This window comes from Dendropsophus ebraccatus, chromosome 1 (genome assembly GCF_027789765.1).
Source record: "Dendropsophus ebraccatus isolate aDenEbr1 chromosome 1, aDenEbr1.pat, whole genome shotgun sequence".
Lineage (NCBI taxonomy): Eukaryota > Metazoa > Chordata > Amphibia > Anura > Hylidae > Dendropsophus > Dendropsophus ebraccatus.
In genome coordinates this window covers 148,290,806-148,305,544 of record NC_091454.1, presented here as the reverse complement: position 1 = coordinate 148,305,544, position 14,739 = coordinate 148,290,806, and the positions used below count along the sequence as shown (strand labels likewise).

Genomic DNA, 14,739 nt, shown 5'->3' with positions numbered 1-14,739 from the left:
AAGTATCGACTCATTGTCAGTATAAGTATCAGCCGGATAGGTAAAAGCATTCCCAAGTTATTAATGAATGACGTGACACAGGTCATATTCATAAAATTTGCCTTGGCCCTTAAAGGGGTAGTGCGGCGCTAAGAAATTATTCACAGAATAACACACATTACAAAGTTATACAACTTTGTAATGTATGTTATGTCTGTGAATCGCCCCCTTCCCTGTATCCCACCACCCCCACCCGTGTACCCAGAAGTGTGGTGCATTATACATTACCTGATCCGAAGCATAATCGCGGCTGAGCATCTGATGACGCGGCAGAGGGCGACCGGCACTTGGGGCGATCGGAGAGCTTTGGTTGTCCGAAGATGACGTCGTGGCACAGAAGATCGGGGACGGGGGTCGGCACTTGACAGGTATGTATAATGCACCACACTTCCGGGTACACGTGCCGGGGTGGGGGGACACAGGGAAGGGGGCGATTCACAGACATAACATACATTACAGACATAACATACAATGTGTGTTATTCTGTGAATAATTTCTTAGCGCCGAACTACCCCTTTAAGGCCATTTCAGGCCCCGCTCCTTAAGGGGTTAAATAGTGCAGGTATTGGTGTTGCCAATAAGAGGATACAGGCACAGGTGATGGCTTTTTGTTATTGGCTTGAGATAACCACGGGTTCCTCTCTTGGTTTGATCTATCCTTTGCTTTTTCTTGGGGTCCTATTCCACGGGCCGAGTAAGGCCCGATCAACGATGTAAACGAGCGGCGATCTGCTAGATCGCCGCTCGTTTACTGGGCCTATTCCACGGCCCGATGATCGTTGAGTGAGGTCTGCAAGGACATAGTTACCGATGTCCTTGCAGCAGCAGTAATACATGTCCAGGCTTCTCCGTGCTGTCTTCATCCCAGGGTCCCCCGCGTTCTATCTTCTGAATGGCCAGTCAGCTGACAGGCCACCCTCAGCCAATCACAGGCCGCGGCGGTCCCGGCCTGTGATTGGCTGAGCACTCCATCATTTGACCGGCAATTCAGAAGATAGAGCGCGCGGGTCCCTGGGATGAAGACAGCGCGGAGAAGCCTGCACAGGTAATGTATTACTGCTGCTGCTGCTGCTGTCAAATCGTCGGTCGCCCGCCGCGCACCGCTATTCAACCGTAGCGAGGGGCGGTAGGGGAACGATGATTTTAGGTCTGGCCCTAAATGAACGATCAGCCGATGCCATGATTATCGGCTGATCGTTCTCTTTATTTCACCGAACGATTATCGGCCGAATCGGGCCAAATGGGTCCGATTATCGTTACTGTGGAATAGGGCCCTTAGTAGGCGTAGCTGTACAGGAAACACAAGTCCATATATGTATAAAAAAATATGGCTAGCATAACATGGTTTTTCTTATTTTCCTACAGCTTGGCTGTGGCCATATGAGGAGACCATTAGAAAATGTGGCCGCAGTTGGGTTACTGCTGTACAACTGATGACAGAATATCCTGATTTCACATTTACATGCTCTCAGGTACTAATAATTCTTTATAAATTTAAAATACAGCAATAATTATGGGAGTCACTATGTATTCCTTATCATTAGGTCATAATAATCAGTGGAAGTCCAACCTCTGTACCTCTAGTACTCATAAGAGTAAAAAAAACTGAAACCTTAAAGGGGTTTTCCAGCAAAAATCTTTTTCTTTCAGATCAACTGGTGTCAGATCATTATATAGATTTGTAATTTACTTCTATTAAAAAAAAACTTAAGTCTTCCCATACTTATTAGCTACTATATGTCCTGCAGGAAATGTTATTTTATTTTCAGTCTGGCACAGTGATCTCTCTGTCCAAGACAGGAACTGTCCAGACAGGGCAGCCATCAGGAATTTCAGGGCCCCATACAGCTGAAGTGTCTGGGCCCCCCATTAACAAAAGAATCTGAGCCGTATCTTTGACTGACGTCTCCGGAGCGGTGTGCAGAGGCAGATGCCACTGAAAGATTGGTTTTTTTTTCGGATATGTCTCACACCAGCCAATTTCCATGCACAAGCCCTATTGTATAAGTACGGATATGCACATGTAAGAGTTGTCAGTTTCCAGTTACCTGCATTGCATTTTCTAGGTGACTAGGAATGAGGCGGATCCATGGCACTGTTTACAGCCGCCCAGCTCTTGGACCACTGCTCTGCCTCCAGACCACCCTCCAAGAATGATTGGCAGCTGGCTGTGCAGGATTTTAATATAGCCAAAGATGAGCCGGCTGTCAATCGTTTTCAGAAGCAGCAGCATAATGACAGAGCCATAGTTCAAGAGCAGGGTGGGCACAGTACCACAGACCCACCTGACACTGTCCCAATGATAAAGGTCCCTACACTGACCAAATATCAGAGACTGCCAGTTACCATGTGAATCATGCATCTGCAGGACAAGTAAATGGAGTTACATTGCCATGAGTGGATGAGACTCCACACGTATCGTCTCACTAGGTCACAAACTAAATTGAGTCCATTATTTACACAGTACCGCAATAATAATTTACAATGATTCTACAAACCTGTGTGCGGTCAGTGTACCAGCACCATGGGGGAGATTGATCAAACATGGTGTAAAGTGGAAACTGGCTCAGTTGCCCCGCGCAACCAATCAGATTCCACCTTTCATTCCTCACAGACTCTTTGGAAAATGAACGGTGGAATCTGATTGGTTGCTAGGGGCAACTGAGCCAGTTTCACTTTAACACCATGTTTGATAAATCTCCCCCAATTCTTCTAAATGCGTCATCCGTATATTCCCACAATATCGGGGAATTGGTCAATGCCCCCAAAAAAGATGGTGTATATGCATGTATCAGACTCAAAGCATATCCAAGGGCAATAATAATGATACATCAGACCAGAATATGGTGCATATGAGAACATAAAATCTAGTGAATAAACCACTCATGGCACAATTATATGTAGCAGGTAGGGATATCACCAGAATTTTGCGTTTCATACCGACACCATCTTTTTTTATTTCGATGCTTGATACTAGGGATGGTCCGAACCTGCTGAGGTTCGGGATCGTACGAACCTGAACTCTCGGCAATGATTCCCGCTGTCTGGCTGCTCCGTGGAGAGGGTGGATACAGCCGGAGGACCCCCTGGAAAACTGGGATACAGCCATAGCCAGAGGCTGTATCCCAGTTTTCCAGGTGGTCCTCCCGCTGTATCCACCCGCTCCACGGAGCAGCCAGACAGCGGAAATCATTGCCGAGAGTTCAGGTTCGTACAATCCCGAACCTCAACAGGTTCGGACCATCCTTACTTGATACCAATTCGATACTTAATAAAGCATACCTCCTTGTGCACAACTACTCCCAGCATACCTCCTTGTGCACAAAAACTCTAAGCATACCTCCTTGTGCACAAGGGACAGCTGGCTACTGTGACGGTTCCAGGGGAGGATGGGAGTGGGCCTGGGGTGCAAGCGATCGCTGGCTGCAGCGTCAGATCCAAGTGGGAGATGATAGGGGACGGGACCACAATGGTTAAATGATCGTGGGCCACAGTCTTCAGCAGTGGTGGGCGCTTCATATGCAGCAAACCCTTGCTGCATATGAAGCTGCTCAGGAGCGGTTAAATGCTGCTGTCATTTGTGACAGCGGCATGCACACTGTAAAAGGATCCTGGATGCGGAATTTGGTCATTGGGTTCTTTTGTTTGTTATGGAACCAAGTATCATACTTTTAGGGTGCCTTCACACCTACCGGATCCACAGCGAATCTCACTTCTGCGGATTCGAAGTGAGAACCGCTGCGGATCCGGTACCATTCACCCCTATGATAGCACATATTTGCAGCGGGATTAACATCCCGCTGTGAATATGTGCTTTAACCCCCTGGCGCCCGCAGCCCCGCCGCTTCCCCGCCTCCTGCAGCTCCGCCGCTGCCCCCATCAGCCCCGGCGCCCGCATCCCCAATCGCCGCCCCCCGCATGCCTGATCATCCCCGCAGCCAGCACGCATCCCCGATCGCCGCCCACATCCCCCATCATCTCTGCAGCCAGCACGCATCCCCGATCGCCGCCCGCCCGCATCCCCCATCATCCCTGCAGCCCGCACGCATCCTCGATCATCCCCGCAGCCAGCACGCATCCCCGCAGCCCGCCCGCATCATTCCAGCAGCTGCACCAAGGAGCAGGTAATGTATGCTCTCGGCGGCAGCCGGCGGGCTGTAGGGATGATGTGGGGGGGGGGGGGGGGCTGCGGGCGGCGATCGGGGATGCGTGCCGGCTGCGGGGATGATCGGGAATGCGGAGGGGCTGCAGAGATTATGGGAAATGCGGGCGGTGATCGGGGATGCGTGCTGGCTGCGGGGATGATCGAGGATGCGTGTGGGCGGTGATTGGGGATGCGGGCGCCGGGGCTGATGGGGGCAGCGGTGGAGCTGCAGAAGGCGGCGGGGCTGCGGGCATCAGGGGGTTAAAGCTCATACTCACAGCGGGATGTCAATACTGCAGGTATGTGCTATCATTAGAGTGAATGGTACCGGATCCGCAGTAGATCTCGCTGCGAATCCGCAGCGTGAGGATCCGCTGCGGATCCGGTAAGTGTGAAGGCACCCTTAGTGAGTTTTCTGTATGTATAATATCCATCATACACACACATACACATGTATATCATCCATCCATCCATCATACACACACATACACATGTATATAATCCATCCATCCATCATACACACACATACACATGTATACCATCCATCCATCCATCATACACACACATACACATGTATATCATCCATCCATCATACACACATACACATGTATATCATCCATCCATCATACACACACATACACATGTATATCATCCATCCATCATACACACACATACACATGTATATCATCCATCCATTATACACACACATACACATGTATATCATCCATCCATCATACACACACATGTATATCATCCATCCATTATACACACACATACACATGTATATCATCCATCCATCATACACACACATACACATGTATATCATCCATCCATCATACACACACATACACATGTATATCATCCATCCATCATACACACACATGTGTATATCATCCATCCATCATGCACACACATACACATGTATATCATCCATCCACCATGCACACACATACACATGTATATCATCCATCCATCATACACACACATACACATGTATATCATCCATCCATCATACACACACATACACATGTATATCATCCATCCATCCATCATACATACACATGTATACTTTACATCCATCATACACACATATACACATGTATATCATACACCCATCATACACATGTATATCATACACCCATCATACACACCCAACACATGCTGTATACACTACAGTCACACTTTACACAGATTTATGCACTTATGCACAATACATATTTACATCCATGATCCATACTACTGACACACACACACACACACACACACACACAATATACAATATACTTTCTCAGCAGGGAAGCTACAGGGGGTCCGTGTGGTGCAGGTCTCAGCTTCAGCTCTTCTCCTGACTGCCGCTCCGGGCCCCTGCCCCTCTTCTGTCCTGACATAGTAGAGAGCAGGAAGCTAGCAGAGAAAGTAGTGAGTGTGGGGGAGTGGGGAGGGGGCCCTGCTTGTGTCTACACCTCCCTGTCACACTTCTTTCCTGTCTCTTTATAGTACGATTACTGTATAGAGACAGTGAGCAGGCTGACAGGGAGCTGCAGTGTGCAGTACAGCTGGCAGGAGTCTCTATGCAGGGAGGCTGAATGGCCGGGCCCCCCTGATTCCTGTTTTGCCTCAGGCCCCTGACAGCTGTACCGCCAATACTGCCCTGATGGCGGCCTGTGTCCAGAGCAGGAGAGGTTTTCTATGGGGATTCATAGAAAACAGAGTTCCTGTCTTAGCCAGAGATGTTAGCAGAGAGTACTGTGTCAGACTGAAAATAAAAAGTTTCCTGCATAACAAACAGCAGCTAATAAGTATGGGAAGACTTGAGATTTTTTTAATAGAAGAAAATTGTTAATCTATATAACTTTCTGACACCAGTTGATTTAAAAGAAAAAGATTTTTGCTGAGCAACCCCTTTAATGCGCTGCTGACAACCCCTTTAACCCCTTCCCTCCTGGGCATATTTTCTTTTTTTTGCGTTTTCGTTTTTTCTGACTAGCAGTGACTAGCAGATATCTTAGCAATATGCTTTTATTTCTGATCATGTGAATAACTCTTTTAGACCTGCACCACTCATTTCTTTATAGACAACCAATAAAACAAAAAACATTGGCCTGTATGCATTTGAGTTGGCAGAAATGTTGTTTGTTCCATGTTTAGCAGATACAGTATGTTGAGTTAAAAAAAAGCTGTGGTAACTGCAGCACTTCTGTAGACAGTACTTCCCAGGCCTGCTCAGTTAGTTTGCGGCCACAGTCATGTCCTTCCTCAGCCACTGATTGGCTGAGCAGGCTTGTGACATATTGTCTACAGACCCAGAAATGCTGCATTGTGGAGACCGGAGCTCTGGGACCTTTTGAAAGGGAGGAGGAGCAAGGAAGGTGAGGTTTTTTTTTTGTTTATTATAAACAACACCTTCCTGAGCATCATATCACAAATAGTGTCAAACAGGACAGCCCCTTTAAATTTATATTTATATATATAAAAAAAATATTGCTGAGACCCCCACCAATCCCATAAATGGGGAAGCAGTTTCCCTGCATCCTCATTCTTGGGATCTCTGAGGGTCTCGGTGGGTGGACCCCCAGGGGCCAGCTTGTTTTCCACTATCTTATGGATAGGGAATACCAAGTTCAGATGGCAAAACCCCTTAAAGGGGTAGTGCGGCGGTAAAAAATTATTCACAGAATAACACACATTACAAAGTTATACAACTTTGTAATGTATGTTATGTCTGTGAATGGCCCCCTTCCCCGTGTCCCACCACCCCCACCCGTGTACCCGGAAGTGTAGTGCATTATACATACCTGATCCGTGCCGACACGCGTCCGCCATCTTGTGCCAAACGTCATCTTCGGCCGCGTCGTCAGCCGCTGAGCCGCGATTGGCCGAGCACAGTTATGCTCAGCCAATTGCGGCTGAGCAGCTGATGACGCGGCCGGCACTCGGGAAGATCGGAGGTGTTCGGGCCGGCCGGCCGAAGATGACGTTTGGCACAAGATGGCGGACGAGTGTCGGCACGGATCAGGTATGTATAATGCACTACACTTCCGGGTACACGGGTGGGGGTGGTGGGACACGGAGAAGGGGGCCATTCACAGATATAACATACATTACAAAGTTGTATAACTTTGTAATGTGTGTTATTCTGTGAATAATTTTTTACCGCCGCACTACCCCTTTAAGCTGTACACTGAGTTCACTGATAAACAAATTAATATGGTTCATAACTGACCCTTTTAATGATCATCTTTTCAGGCTCAGCAACTGGATTGGGTAAAAACATGGTATCCTGGATTATATTCAGAAATTAAAGAGTTTGTGAAGCTCGGACAATTTATACCTGTTGGAGGAACATGGGTGGAAATGGTAAGGCCATGCATTTTATACTAAAGGAAGGGGACAGGTTGGCAGACATAGTAATTCTGTCTAAAATGTACATAAATGACATAACTTTAGCCATTAGCCCCCACACCCCGCTGTAGCCTTTTTCTTTAGTCTAGAACAATGCTTTTCCATTCCAGTCCTCAGGCCTCACCAACAGGTCATGTTTTGAGGATATCCCATACAAAGAACAGCTGTGATAATACCTGATGCACTGGGTATAATTATATCACCTGTGAAATACTAAGGAAATGCTCAAAACATGACCTGTTGGTGAGGCCCGAGGACTGGAATTGACAAGCACTGGTCTAGAAGGATCTTTACTAGGCCATGTTAACACATTTTAAAGCATGTTCACATTGTACAATTTAAAGGGAACCTGTCACCCCCCATGCCGGGGTGACAGGCTCCCGACCCCCCTTTAGAGCCCCCTATACTCACCTAATCCCGCCGGGTCCCGCTTCTGGAGGTGGTCGGGTGATGAAGATCTCAGCCGCTGCAGCCCGGCGCGCACGCTGAGAGATGAGTCCAACACCCATAGAGAATGACGGAGCGCTGGACTCTCCTGTCATTCTCTAAGGGTGTCGGACTCATCTCTCAGCGCGCGCGCCGGGCTGCAGCGGCTGAGATCTTCATCATCCGACCACCTCCAGAAGCGGGACCCCGCAGGATTAGGTGAGTATAGGGGGCTCTAACGGGGGTCAGGAGCCTGTCACCCCGGCATGGGGGGTGACGGGTTCCCTTTAAGTCAGTAGCTGACACACAGTTACACGTGTCAGGGCTAAATGTTCAGTCTATGTGACCCATAGTATGTGGCTTAAACAAATAACCTGGTGTTAACCAAGCTTAGCTCAGTACTTGCTAATATCAAGTGATCATGTGAATGGCCTGACATACAGCACGGTTAAAAGTCAGTTTGCATGGTATGTGCAGGGTGAATCAAGCCTAAAGGCCCTATTTCACCAACAGATCTGACGACAGATTATCTGCCAAAGATTTGAAGCCAAACCCAGGAGTGGATTTGAAAAGAGGAGAAATCCAGTCTTTTTTATGACCTGTTCTCTGTTTATGGTCTGTTCCTGGGTTTGGCTTCAAATCTTTGGCAGATAATCTGTCGTCCAATCTGTTGGTGGAATAGGGTCTTAAGGATGTGGTTAAGCTGGGACCTTGGCCTCTACACTGGTTCTGTGGTAAAAGAAAACTTGAGTCGCTCTCCCTGAATTGAGCTGCATCACAGTTATTGTAAGTGTATGGGGTGGCATTGTCACATGCAAATGTCCACAAGTGTATGGGGTGGCATTGTCACATGCAAATGTCCACAACCCAACAGTCAATGCATCCAGGATAGATTCATGGTCACATTCAGGGGCGTAGCTAGAGGCTCATTGGCCCTGGTGCAAAAGTTTAACCTGGGCCCCAGGTTAAAGATGCACAAGACAAGGGAGGCACACTATGGACTATGTACAGCACATGATGGGCACACTATGGGCTATGTACAGCACATGATGGGCATACTATAGGCTATCTACAGCACATGATGGGCATACTATGGGCTATATACAGCACATGATGGGCACACTATGGGCTATGTACAGCACATGATGGGCACACTATGGGCTATGTACAGCACATGGTGGTCACACTATGGGCTATGTACAGCACATGATGGGCACACTATGGGCTATGTACAGCACATGATGGGCACACTATGGGCTATGTACAGCACATGGTGGGCACACTATAGGCTATCTACAGCACATGATGGGCATACTATGGGCTATATACAGCACATAATGGGCACACTATGGGCTATGTACAGCACATGATGGGCACACTATGGGCTATGTACAGCACATGGTGGTCACACTATGGGCTATGTACAGCACATGATGGGCACACTATGGGCTATGTACAGCACATGATGGGCACACTATGGGCTATGTACAGCACAGGGAGGCATGAGGAACCAGTTTCTGCACATAAAAATATAAAATCCAGCAGATAGTTTATGCAGTGTGTAGAGTCCAGCAGCTGCAGGCCCAGGATGTCAGGTCTCAGGCCGGCTCCAGAGCACACAGAGCTGAGGGAGGGGGAGGGGCAGCTGTTCTCCTGCTGTAGCTCTATCCCTCCTCCTCCTCCTCCTCCTCTCCGTCCACAGACACATTGGAAATTAGGGGCTGCCGCTTAATAAGTAAGTGTGCTGCTGAGGCAGATAGTGACTCCCCTGCCCCAACTCTTCTGTCCTCCCCCTCCCCCTCCTTACAGATGAAAATTTCCCCTGTGGGCCCCCCTTGATGACGGGCCGGGTTGCAAATTCGACCTCTATAGCTACGCCACTGGTCACATTCATAGCCAATTGTCACAATGCAACCCTATTCACTTACATTTCATGCAGTGTACCACGATTCTCAGAAAGTGACACAGCAGTTTTTGCAGTGTCAAAACTTTTTTACATGTTCAGATTTTTTGCTGTTTTTTTCTTTTACTTCATTATTTGTAGCATGGGTTAAGCATATATGTACTTGGGTTGAATTTTAATGTGATTTATTCTATTTCAAGGATGGAAACCTTCCCAGTGGTGAGTCTATGGTACGTCAATTCCTGCACGGTCAGCTTTTCTTTCAAGAAGAATTTGGCAACATGTGCTCTGAGGTGAGTTTAGAAGGAAAAAAAATTAAAGTGAATGCATTTTTATTTCATCATGTCTTAGACTTGATTCGCACATTCGTAGTGCTTACTGCAGCTGTGGACCCAAAACTAGGGACAGGACTACAGATGTGCGCACGTAACCGCCTGCACATGCATGGATCCGTTTATCCATGTGATCCGACGCCAACAGAGATCCATAACACCTATGGTTCTGTGTAGAGGGTCATAGAAATAGGTCTGCAGTGAGAGTTGCCTAAGTCTCATATTTTGTCTCGGCAAAAAGCCTGGTACTGTTTTATTATTGTGTTTCTTACTGGTATGAGGTTGCTACATTTTCTCATCATCTTTCTAGTTCTGGCTACCGGACACCTTTGGGTATTCAGCTCAGCTGCCGCAGTTGATGAATGGCAGTGGGATCCACCGCTTCCTCACTCAGAAATTAAGTTGGAGCCTGGTTAATGCTTTTCCTGTAAGTCAGCTGAAGACAGTCATGTCCAGCAATTGTGCTTTAGTTGATCATGCATCCTCTGCTGTTAGCGTAATGGTATGTTACATGATGGTAAAAGGGATAGAGATTGACATACATTTCCATTTGTATGTATTAAAGAGGTTGTCCAGGCAGGCGTTTACATAAATATGTCCCCCACTGCCCTTCATTTCCTGGTTCTGTGGTTGGCAGGGACTATTAGGATACTACTTTATCAAACAATGTTAAAATGATTGAATTTACAAAGTATTGTAGAGATTTATCTTTTTATATAAATGCCTGTCTTTCAAGACAACAAATCATTGTCTGTTGTTCACTAAATGATGACTTTAGCAGTTTATCTGTATGTGTATCTCATTGGCAGAGAGCCAAAACCATGGTCTTCTGGTTTGTTTTCAGTGAGTATTAGAGATGAGCGAATAGTGAAATATTCGATCCGATTGGATTTGATTCGAATAGCTCCCGATATTCAACTATTCGATCGAATATAGAATCCCATTATAGTCTATGGGAGAAAAATCCTTGGAACTTGGAAATCAAGATTCGACCACTAGGAGGTCACCAAGTGCCCAATGAAACCTCAGGAAATGATGCCAACACCTCTGGAATGCATATAGGACAGCAGGGGAAGCATGCTAGGGTACATGAACGTAAAGTACAAGTGTACCTTTTGGTCTAGCGGTTCTTATTAGGTGGTGCGTAATATTAGGGCATGTTTGTTTCTTGTTTGTCCAGTAGACTTATGAAATACAATTGTTTGCAGAGTTATATATTGCCCAGCCAGTGATGTGAATTGCACACATAAATTTATTGCACATATATATATATATATATATATATGTGTGTGTGTGTGTGTGTGTGTGTGTGTGTGTGTGTGTGTGTGTATATATATATATATATATATATATATATATATATATATATATATACACACACACACACACACACTCACCGGCCACTTTATTAGGTACACCTGTCCAGCTGCATGTTACCACTTAATTTCTAATCAGCCAATCACATGGCGACAACTCAGTGCATTTAGGCATGTAGACATGGTCAAGACAATCTCCTGCAGTTCACACCGAGCATCAGTATGGGGAAGAAAGGTGATTTGAGTGCCTTTGAACGTGGCATGGTTGTTGGTGCCAGAAGGGCTGGTCTGAGTATTTCAGAAACTGCTGATCTACTGGGATTTTCATGCACAACCATCTCTAGGGTTTACAGAGAATGGTCCGAAAAAGAAAAAACATCCAGTGAGCGGCAGTTCTGTGGGCGGAAATGCCTTGTTGATGCCAGAGGTCAGAGGAGAATGGGCAGACTGGTTCGAGCTGATAGAAAGGCAACAGTGACTCAAATAGCCAACCGTTACAACCAAGGTAGGCAGAAGAGCATCTCTGAACGCACAGTACGTCCAACTTTAAAGCAGATGGGCTACAGCAGCAGAAGACCACACCGGGTGCCACTCCTTTCAGCTAAAAACAGGAAACTGAGGCTACAATTTGCACAAGCTCATCGAAATTGGACAGTAGAAGATTGGAAAAACGTTGACTGGTCTGATGAGTCTCGATTTCTGCTTGAACATGACAATGAGTTCACTGTACTCAAATGGCCTCCACAGTCACCAGATCTCAATCCAATAGAGCATCTTTGGGATGTGGTGGAACGGGAGATTCGCATCATGGATGTGCAGCCGACAAATCTGCGGCAACTGTGTGATGCCATCATGTCAATATGGACCAAAATCTCTTAGGAATGCTTCCAGCACCTTGTTGAATCTATGCCACGAAGAATTGAGGCAGTTCTGAAGGCAAAAGGGGGTCCAACCCGTTACTAGCATGGTGTACCTAATAAAGTGGCCGGTGAGTGTATATCTATATATAATATCTATATATATCCATTTTCAGTATTATGCCACTATCACAGAGTATAGACTCCATACACAATATAACCGCTTTGTATAATAGAAAAAATACTCGGACAACTTAATTCCTCTACATTAGCGTGGGCAGAAAGCCAAATATTGAGCAAAAGAAAACTTATCATGCAGCCATTTAAATCACAAAAAGCAAAGTTGGTGTGGGGATTACGTTAAACGGCAATAGAGTCTCTCTCCCCATGCTAGTTAGCCATGAGGAAAATGGAGAAGCCAGAAATACGTGGGAGCAGTCGTTCCACCCGTCGCTTTGACTGCTCCAGTAAAGTCTGACCCGGATCAGCTGTAGAAACAGCTGATGCATTTAAAAAAAGTGACAATAACCTACAGTTACTGTCTAAAGCTACCGGTTCACTTCCCCAAGGCCAGGCACCTCTGTGACAAAGTGAAGAGGACAGGGACGCGGAAATGCTGCTGGGGTTTCAAGCGGCGGGCAAGTGATTGGGGATACAGCGCGTGCTTCAGAGGGACGTCCAGTATCGCACGCATCCACCATCCCTGGCTTTACAGGACATTTGTGCAGGGGGCGGGGCACACAACTGTCGAGGTCCGATCAGCGTGACCAAGTGTTACGATGGATGGCAGAGAGTGCTTCCAGTCATTTATCCACTCACTCCAATCTCTAGGCTAGCCAAGGGTCTGACACTCTCCAAATGACATGTCTCCAAACCTGCACAATTAGTCCATCATAGTCATCCCACCCTTGCCCACTCCGAGGAGCTCTTTTCGGGTCCTTTTCCGCAATTGGACAGTGTTCAAATACTTGATGAATCCCAGGAGCTACCTAAGGATTTTATCTGTAGCGATACACAAAATCTGGAGCATTTGCCATGTCCAGTTGATTTTGCTGTTTTGGATCAGCAACCTGAAGTCGTGAGGACTGACGATGAGGAGACCCAGTTGCCGTTAAAGGGGTTACCCAGCGCTACAAAAACATGGCCACTTTTCCCCCTCTCTTGTCTCCAGTTCAGGTGTGGTTTGCAATTAAGCTCCATTTACTTCAATGGAACTGAGTCTCAAACCCCACCCAATCTGGAGACAAGTGAGGGGGAAAAGTGGCCATGGTTATACAGTGATAATGGCCATAACCTGGTGGGCAGCTCTGGAGCTTGGAGAACTCCAACATGTCCCATGTTTTTAATTTGGTGGTGCAGTGCTTTTTAAAGACCTACCCCGACCTGCTGGAGCTACTGGTGAAAGTGCGGCTCCTGGCTATTCGATGAGTCCACCAAGAGGGTCAGCAGCGACGATGCCATAGTGAGCGTAACCATCCCACTCCTATGCGTTGTTAAAGAATCCCTCATCGCCATCAGGGAGAGGCCAGGATAGGAGGAGATGTGACGCCAGGGTGTGTAATATGCTGGCAGCCTAATACTGGGGTGTGTAATATACTGTGGAGTCCCATAGAGAAAGACATGCAGCAAGGTGGATGATAAAAAGGAATTAAAAAAATAAAGACAAACACTACATACACAAATAACATTTTTATTTAACAATAAAATAAGAATTTTTAAGAAAAGAAAAAAAATTAACTCTGCCTTGCCTTTGGCGTCGCCTTGCCAGCATTGCCTGCATTTCTGTAAACTCAAGTTGCAGGCCTCTCAGCAGGTGACTCGCTGCATAAAGGCGGGTGGAAATGCGCCGGCATGCTGCCTCCAATTCAAAGTCTGTGTTTTTTTTCTGTTGAAGAAAAAAAAAGTTATATAATTAGTATGATAAACTATAATTTTATAATTTGGTGGTACAGCGCTTTTTAAAGACCTACCCCGACCTGCCGGAGCTACTGGTGACAGTGCGTTGCCTGGATATACTGGGTGTTCCCAATGATTGACCCCCGGTATAAAGATAACATCTCCTCTTTCATTCCTGTAGAGGAGAGGACCACAAGATTCCTTGAGTACCAGAGAGAACTGCTGCAGAATATGATGGAGATATTCCCACCTTCCATTGCTGGCGCACGAGAATAGAGTTCCTCCCAAAGCCGGACAGCCGGAGTCTTTAGCGCAGCTGGGGGCATCATCACAGATAAGCGCAGCCGCCTGGCAACTGACAGTGCTGACCAGCTGATGCTCATTAAAATGAGGCTCAACTCATGGGCCTAATTTCATAATTTAT

The 14,739-nt window shown here is 46.7% G+C and overlaps 1 protein-coding gene across 3 annotated transcripts in view; it reads left to right on the top strand.

Annotated features, from left to right (window-relative positions):
• MAN2C1 (mannosidase alpha class 2C member 1) overlaps positions 1–14,739 on the top strand; it is a 61,792-nt gene that overhangs the window by 21,178 nt on the left and 25,875 nt on the right. For all 3 annotated transcript variants that reach the window (XM_069981822.1, XM_069981814.1, XM_069981828.1), the window contains 4 exons: positions 1,405–1,511; positions 7,430–7,540; positions 10,115–10,207; positions 10,557–10,673. In XM_069981822.1, coding sequence (XP_069837923.1) covers positions 1,405–1,511; positions 7,430–7,540; positions 10,115–10,207; positions 10,557–10,673 — 428 coding nt within the window. The remainder of the gene's footprint in view (positions 1–1,404; positions 1,512–7,429; positions 7,541–10,114; positions 10,208–10,556; positions 10,674–14,739) is intronic.